This window comes from Colossoma macropomum, unplaced genomic scaffold (genome assembly GCF_904425465.1).
Source record: "Colossoma macropomum unplaced genomic scaffold, Colossoma_macropomum, whole genome shotgun sequence".
NCBI lineage: Eukaryota > Metazoa > Chordata > Actinopteri > Characiformes > Serrasalmidae > Colossoma > Colossoma macropomum.
In genome coordinates this window covers 21,464,070-21,472,778 of record NW_023494788.1, presented here as the reverse complement: position 1 = coordinate 21,472,778, position 8,709 = coordinate 21,464,070, and the positions used below count along the sequence as shown (strand labels likewise).

General features: G+C 40.2%; 1 protein-coding gene across 1 annotated transcript; it reads right to left on the bottom strand.

Moving 5' to 3' along the window:
* Positions 1 to 80: 80 nt before the first annotated feature.
* On the bottom strand, positions 81 to 6,459 carry clp1 (cleavage factor polyribonucleotide kinase subunit 1). Its single transcript, XM_036568812.1, is given in 7 exon segments — positions 81 to 1,222; positions 1,224 to 1,514; positions 2,188 to 2,325; positions 2,472 to 2,591; positions 4,220 to 4,327; positions 5,055 to 5,332; positions 6,352 to 6,459. Coding segments are annotated over 6 exon segments (1,338 nt in total). The 5' UTR covers positions 5,331 to 5,332; positions 6,352 to 6,459; the 3' UTR covers positions 81 to 817.
* Between the last annotated feature and the right edge of the window lie 2,250 nt (positions 6,460 to 8,709).

Sequence of the window (8,709 nt, the reverse complement as noted above, 5' to 3'; positions counted from 1 at the left end):
GGGATGTTCTATTAATGCACGAAAGCAAATGAACCTTAATGAAAAATTAACATTAAAAAGATTACACTGACAGAGTTCAGTTTATTATAAATTCATAACAGTGTTTATTTTAACACAAAAGATGCAAAAATCTATGGAATCCCGTGAAAAATAGATAGCCATTTAGTAAGTCATAATAATGAGAAAGTTTTCCATAATTATGAGACAGAATGTCATTATTACGAGATAGCAAGTCACGATAATTAGACGCCATGTCATAATTATGAGATACTAAGTCATAATTATGGAAAACCTTCTAATAAGTATCTCATAATAATGAGAAAGCTTCTCATAATTATGAGAAACTGTGACAATGTAAATTATGAGAAAGTCAGTCGTAATTACAAGATTCCGAGTAATAATTATGACATCATTATAATAAAATGCTGTCATAGTTATGAGATATTAAGTCATAATTATGAGTTTGAATCGCATTATTATGACATACTAAGCCATGAGACAATAATACATAATTGAGATTGTAAGTTATAATTACGTCACAGTAAGTACTGATATGATTCATAATTATGAGATGCTTATGAGACAGCAAATCAAAATTACAACTAAATGGCTACAGATTTTTTCCAGTGGCGGATACAGGCTTTCATAAATATCACATTGTTGTAATAAAAGTTTCTCTATCAAAATAAGTTTAAAATAAAAAACTCCTTTGGAGAACAAAACAGAAGTCCCAAAAGCTCTGAACAGATTATTTGACCTCCTGTGGACCCAGCACAACTGTCCTCCCCTAAGTAATCCCTCCCTTCTTGTCAGTCTTCTATTTGAGGTCAATGAAGCGAATGTCCATGATGAGCAGAGTGTGCCGTGGCAGCGGCCTTGGAGCGGGCGACAGCACAGTCATCACTTGCGCCTGAGTGTCCACAGCTGTAACCACGATGAACCCACACACTGGGCTCTCCAGAATACCCCTACTGCGGCCCGGGCCTCCTTCCACCTCATCCTCCACACAGCTGACGCTGAGCACGTGATGGGTCAAGTCCCGGCCAGGGCTCACTGGCACTAGCTTCAGCTGGGTGTCATCCTGGGACATGCCCAACGGCAGGCATGAGTCCGGGATGGAGGGTGCCCCAATCTTGTAAATACGTACGTCTGAAAAGCGCACATCGAAGGCATGTGGGTAGAAGGAGACCCCACGGAAGCCATAGAAATATTCACGGATCTTTCTCGTCGCGTGTCTCTCGCCTGCAGTCCTTGGAACGCTCTACCACGCCGCCGGATTTGGGGAGGAGGACGACACGGACAAAGTGTGGCAGATCACGTTTGAGCTCGTTGTACAGGCGCTCCTGATCTAACACCAGAACCACGTCCACCTGGAAGGCCGAAGCGCAGTGGACCAATGCCTGGTAGCCAGAGCCCTTCACCCAGCCACAGGTGTTGATGATGCAACCTCCTACACTTGCCCTGCGATTCACCTCACAGCGCTGGGAGAACACCTCGGCCAGACATGATGTCAACTGCATGTGCATACCAAGACAGGTGAAACGGGTATTAGAAAAGAAACAGAATGGTCATTCAAAATGTCTGGCCTAAACTTAGCAATTGATAACTACTATAACTGTACAGAAGCCCTGAAAAGGCAAGGATTCATATATTTTATTTACTCAAGTCAAGTCAAAGTTTATTTATATAGCGCTTTTTACAACAGGTGTTGTCACAAAGCAGCTTTACAGAAAAATCCAGGTCTGAGCCCCCATGAGCGTCGCCAATGGCGACAGTGGCAAGGAAAAACTCCCTAAGAGCAAGAGGAAGAAACCTTAAGAGGAACCAAGACTCAAAAGGGGAACCCATCCTCTTCTGGTCGACACCGGATAGCAAACAGCATTAGTATAAAATATTAGAATACTCCACAATAATTATTTTGTTATACTGAAAAAACTAGGTTTAGTGTTTCATAAGATCTCATCATTTTGAAAAAAGAACACCTGTTATGGTGGAATAATAACAAGTAATTCAGAACTTTGAGAAAACAAATAAAGGGCTTCTGTACAAATGACACTAAACTTTCATCATGATTTATGATTTTCAATGAACTCCTTCAGATAAACAGGTCCATATATTACCACAGAGATAAAGAAATTATGTGAACCTAGATGTGTGAAATTTAGCATTGAGTGGCTTTGTTTTCACCTTGTTATAGAGTTTGATGTTGGTCCCTGGTGTGGTGGAGCCAAAGTGGAAGACAAGGGGGGCCTGCACAGAAAAGCCTTCCTCTACATCTGCTGGACGCTCAATGCACAGCGCTGACATAGTCCCAGGAACAGACACCTGAACACATCATCATTAAACTTTCATCATTTCATCAGTCATCATTTGACTTTTTTCAGCTGATTAACTACAGATACAACTGCAATCATTGTCACAATAACTGCTTGTAAATGACTGGAGAGAGTTTGTAAATCATATTGTCTTACACTGCTTTGGCCAACATCCAACTCCACCAGCGTGGGCCTCCTGCCCAGCCTCACAGCGTAGTTTAACAACAGCCGACACACTGTGGACTTCCCTACATCTGTTGGACCGACCACCATGACCTGTATGGATACAGAAACAGAAAGTCAAGGATAAACAGATCTTAGTCACTACATACATGTCTATCACATGACCTGGCTTTCAAAGACACTATGTAATAATGCTTTTCCACAGGACACTGCAGTATGGCACGGTATGGTTATTAATTTAAACCCCGAACTATCCAAATCCAGGTTGAGCACCTGTGTTTTTCTCCCATTTCATAACAGTACTTGACGGGGTTCTCTGGAGCTTGTGGTGGTGACATGGCTAATAATAACACTAAACAAAAAAGCAGCAGCAACAAAGGAGGAGCTTCCGATTTACTTTCTAATCAACGTTTAGTTTTATGCAAAGAGACCACAGACAGTGATTCTGCTGCAGCTAGGTTTTTTTAGAGATGTTGAATGTGTGACTCTAGTCAGGGAGTCTGGAGCATTTTGTTGCTTAATATGGCAAAAAAAAACACCTCATTCAGCAGGAATGGGGCATCTGATGAACATGCAAAATAACCAATCACAGACCACTGTTTTGTGTGAGTTTTAAATGCAGGTCATTTTAAAAACAGGGCTACAGCAAAAACACACCCACAGAAAACAAAGTGGTATGTGTTGGAAAACACACAAAAATATCTTGCTTACTATGTTCCAAATCAGGGATGTCCAAACCTTTTTTCAAAGAGGGCCAGATTGTACTGTGTTAAAATACCTGAGGGCCGACATATTATTCACAAATGATTCAAAATATTAAGTTTTAAAAATATCAGCACGTAGAATCTGAGCTTTCAGTGAGCTACTTTGTTTCCCATCACTGTATAAAAGATGCACAAGGCTTCTTTTATTGTCGGATTGTTTGTTAGAACAGTTTGGATGGATAAGCGCTTATAATAAATAATTACATTGTTCAAGAGTAACAATACATCATGTCTAATGTATTAACCATATTCCCATTAAAATGATTTTTATTTGTTGAAAGACATAATTTGTGAGACTAAACAAAAATCTTTGAATTTTTGTTTTTGTTAGGTAATTCTTTACATATCAAATAAACGCTGCGTAGCCACGTTTTGTTCGAACTTAAAAGGTTAATATTTACTGAAATACTGAATTTGCTCTGATAAGAAGTTTTCCATCTCGCCATCAGCAGTTTTCAGTGTTTAGTTTGAGCTTTATGTCTGTAGTCTTGACTAAATGTTTGCAAAACTGTGTTTCCCCTCTGTTTTCCATCAGAGAGATTAAAACTAGTCACAGCAGTGCGTACACACGGACATACAGATAACCAGTAATAAATGCTATTGACAAAATCCTGATAGTTGTGGTCAGCTTAGCATGCATCAGATAATAGACAGTCTGTTACCTCTGTGGCCAGAGCATCTGAAGCTGAGACTACAATTCTGTGACAACTGCATTTAACCAATAAATGATTTGCTCTATTTCTAGCTCCACACATACACCCTGGATGGATATGCTTGGTACCCTGGCCAAGAAGAGTAGCCAAATTCAGTAGAGGTACTCAGTATGGTACGAGTCACTTGGTAATGGAAATGATAACAAAACTCGTGGTCACAGATTTAGAACCATACCGTGCTATACCACCGTCTCCAATGAAAAAGTGCCATAGGAGGAGTGGTGTGTGTGGTACAGTAACCTACCCGTGGTCCCCTCTCATTGTCTCTCTCAGCTTGTCGTCTCATTTGCTCCAGGGCAGCATGTGTGTTCAGGTACAACAGCATAGGTGTGTCTTTGGAGACATACGCCACCTACAGACAGTAAGATGCAGATACGAACGGCCATCAGTGATAATGATATTATATATAATTAATTATTAGTTTATTGTGCTAGCGGTTTTGTCTTATGTTCAAAATTAATGACAATTTGTTTCATGGCATAAATAGTTGATAAGATGATTTAGGTGGCCCAAGAGTAGGATGTTGTTTAGGCAGAGGTGGGTAGTAAAGTACAGTTACTCAGATCCACGTGCTTTTTACTCAGTTATATTTTAGTCAATAACATTTAGTCAATTCTTTTTTTTGTGTGTGTAATTTTTATATGTTACACTGGTGACAGCACTTGTACTGCTTTATGATTCACACCTCTGGCTTTTAAGGTTTATCACTGGACCAAAAGTGTATAAAAAAAAGAGAAGAATCTAACAAATGTCAGATTTTATGGTCATACACTGGTCATACTGTTATTCAGTAGTTATGTATTTTTTGACCTGGTACTTTTGTATTTCTTTTAAAGCTGTGTTTAGTTATTGTACTTGTCCTAAAGACATTTTTGCTGAAGTAACAATACTTTATTTTAGTATGGGTTTACACTACTGTACCCACCTCCGCACTTAGAGACCCCAAATCCTCAGAAATGGCCAAATATGTCCAAATGTTTGTAAATACCTAATCAACAATGGGTTACCCTTAAAGTAGCTGAATTCACCAAGTACAATGGCTATCTGGATACCTTTAGACATAGACTCATTATCCTCACCTCAGTTTTTCCTGAGAGCGACAGACTGCAGCCCTGCCAGGTGAACACGGCGATCTTAGAGCCTGGCCCAAAAGTGTACTTCTTGTTTCTATTCAGTTCTGAGCCGAAAACCTCAGCCATGCCGTTCAAGAGCTCCAGCTGGACCCGCTCTCCAGCCTCCACCTCAAAGCGGAGCTCAGTCTCCTTATCCAGGTCGAAACGTGTCCCTCCACTTCCAGCACCTCCGACAGTGGTCCCTCCCTCCTCACCTGGTTTCTCGGTCGCCTCTGTGCTCATGGCTGTAAAGACAGAGACATAACAGTACAAAACCATGTCTGTGTTAACTAACTGGACAGGCTTACATATATAAAGAATTTTGCTGTCAGTGTACAAACACACAAGGCATATATTCCCAGCAGAACACTCGAAGTCCACCATGCTGAATAGTAAACACAGAGACAAAAAGGGGAGCAAAATAAAAGCAAATAAATGGATAAATATAATAAAAAAGACAGCTTAATGAGGGACGTTGTCAATCAAAAAAGTGGTCAATTAAAGTTAACATTTCAGCTTTCTTGTTTTTCACACTTTTAGAGACTTATACAACAAATGAAGATCCATCTTCCATATATTTGGTTGAAGAATCACCCTATAGAGCACACTGAAAATATACATGTGTCAATCAAAATATTTACTAGAAATTCAATAATTTTCTCTTTCAAGAATAGGCTGCCCTTCTCAGACATTTCATCAACTGGCACATTGTCTGAAGAGCTCCACTTCCACCTGATCATACACTTTTAAAACTCGAAGTGAAATCACAGCCACATGAATCCATGAGCACTGTTTATATTGTGAGATGTAACAAAGCTGAAGTCAGTTTCTCATTCGCCAGCTTCTTGTTCAATTTCTTCCGTTCCACCTTAAATGGTGCAGTAGTTACACTCTGGCGTGAGGCACTATTTAAGGTGGGCAAGGAAAACGAGAACAAAAAGCTGGCGAATGGGAGGCCAACTTCAGGCTTGTTAAAATGTAAAAGCACGAGAAAAAGTATGAGGCTGCGCTCAGGTGATTTAGTACTAGATAAGTAAATCGCTTTAGGTTTTGTGGGTGAAAGTAACGTTTACACAGACATTTACAGCTGAAAGCCAACTCGACTCTAAAAGACCGTTAACGTTAAACAGCTGCCTGTTTTATTCTACTGTCTGGACTTTCATTCCTTCGCGGAAGCCTCGTTTAAGACGAAATGTGGCTTCTTTAGCACCTACATGTGTTTGAATCCTGGTAAACAGCACCATGTTGTGTTTTCAGGCCTTACTTTTTCCAAAGGTAAAATCTCCAAACGCGGATCGATGTTTTCACTCAGCCACCAGCGTCGGGCCACTCGGGCGCGCGCCGATGACGTCAGAGAACAGTGCACGAGGTCTCAAATGGAAATGGACTTTCCCCCAAATAACCGGACATTAGTTTAAAACTTTAAAACGAATTATATAACATTTATATTAAATAAGATACATTCTCAAATTTCTTTAAAAATATCGATTCACAGACAGACAGCACTTGGCTACATCCTTTACAATGAACAATAAGCAAAGGAGTGCATTCCTAAAACATCTGGACTTTTGCCATGTACAGTTGTTTTGAATGGCCCTGTATTTTACTCTTATGGCGATGATGATAATGATGATGATGATTATGATTATTCCTATTTCTTTTAAGTATTGTTGGCATATGTGTAGAATTTTAGCTTGTATATGTGTAGTTTTTTTATTTTTATTTTGCTGTTGGATTTTTAATTTACCAATTTTGATGTATATTGTGACTATTTTGAATCACTGCATAAATACAGAAAAAATACTAAAACCTGCAGAAAAATGCATGCACCTTTAAAAAAGTTATAACTAAAAGTACAGTTTTATCTAGATCAATGCACTACAAGCACAGTGACTGCCTCGCCCCAGCCCCGCCTCCCATGACCTCCAAAACCCCAAACCTTCACACACCAAATCTTTTTTAAACATTAGGCTTTCTATTTCATTTAAATGAAATAAGAAGCCTATCCTGACTTCAGATAATCTAACGCTTTCAGAACTTTGGGCCTCATTCACCAATATCTTCCTAAGTTTTTTCTTAAATGTGTTCTTGAGAAAGGTCCTAAGAAAAAATCTACGTCAGATTCATGATGGGTTAAACCATGGGATCTTAAACCGTGGGATTGTTCACAGCTTTGTGCTTTTGAGTGTGCAGATTCTGTTCTTACCTAGTAACAAATCCCAGAATATAAGAAAACATTGGTAGATGTCAGAAAAAAAGTTCTTTTATTAAGAACGGTAGGCAAAAGGGGCCCAATGTTTATTTTTAATTATTGATTGTATGTACATACACCGGTCAGGCATGACATTATGACCACCTCCTTGTTTCTACGCTTATTGTCCATTTTATCAGCTCCACTTACAATATAGGTGCACTTTGTAGTTATACAGTTACAGACTGTAGTCCATCTGTTTCTCTGCATACTTTTACCTTGTTCTTCAGTGGTCAGGACCCCATGAACCACTACAGAGCAGGTACTATTTGGGTGGTGGATCATTCTCAGCACTGCAGTAACACTTATGCGGTGGTGGTGTGTTAGTGTGTGTTGCGCTGGTCTGAGTGGATCAGACACAGCAGTGCTGCTGGAGTTTTTAAACACCTCATTGTCACTGCTGGACTGAGAATAGTCCACCAACCAAAAATATCCAGACAACAACGTCCTGTGGGCAGCGTCCTGTGACCACTGATGAAGGACTAGAGGATGACCAACACAAACTGTACAGCAGCAGATGAGCTATCATCTCTGACTTTACATCTACAAGGTGGACCAACAAGGTAGGAGTGTCTAATAGAGTGGGCAGGGTTTAAAAACTCCAGCAGCACTGCTGTGTCTGATCCACTCGTACCAGCACAACACACACTAATACACCTCCACCATGTCAGTGTTACTGCAGTGCTGAGAATGATCCACCACCCAAATAGTACCTGCTCTGTGAGGGTCCATGGGGGTCCTGACCACTGAAGAACAGGGTAAAAGGGGGCTAACAAAGTATGCACAGAAACAGATGGACTACAGTCTGTAATTGTAGAACTAGAAAGTGCACCTATATAGTAAGTGGAGCTGATAAAATGGACAATGAGCGTAGAAACACAGAGGTGGTCATAATGTTATGCCTGATCGGTGTATGTCTACACTAACATACTCAGTTTCAGACGAACAAAGTGAAGGACCCAGGCTGAGCTAAAACCCATGACCCCAGAAACGAAGGGCGCATCCACTTCACTCCTTGGATACTGACAGCTTGGCAGCTCCCCGTCACCCCATAGAGCAACCAGTCCAGGTGACGAGCCTGTAGAGTCGAAATCCAGCTCTTCTCATTGAATTATCCCATTGGTCCATGAGTGGTTTTGAACGCGATCCAGCATGGAGTAACCCCAAAGTCATTGGATTTTATTTCAGCTGTCACGTCTTGTTTTCTGCGTGTTTGTTTATTAATACTTCATTTCATATCAGGACTGGACTGGAAACTAACCACCCAGATGCCATAGTTACAGTGAGTGGACGCTTATTTTAAAATACATAATATTTTTTCCCTCTGTTTGTAAATTAAATAAAGTAGCTGTTCTAACTTCTGATAATCTA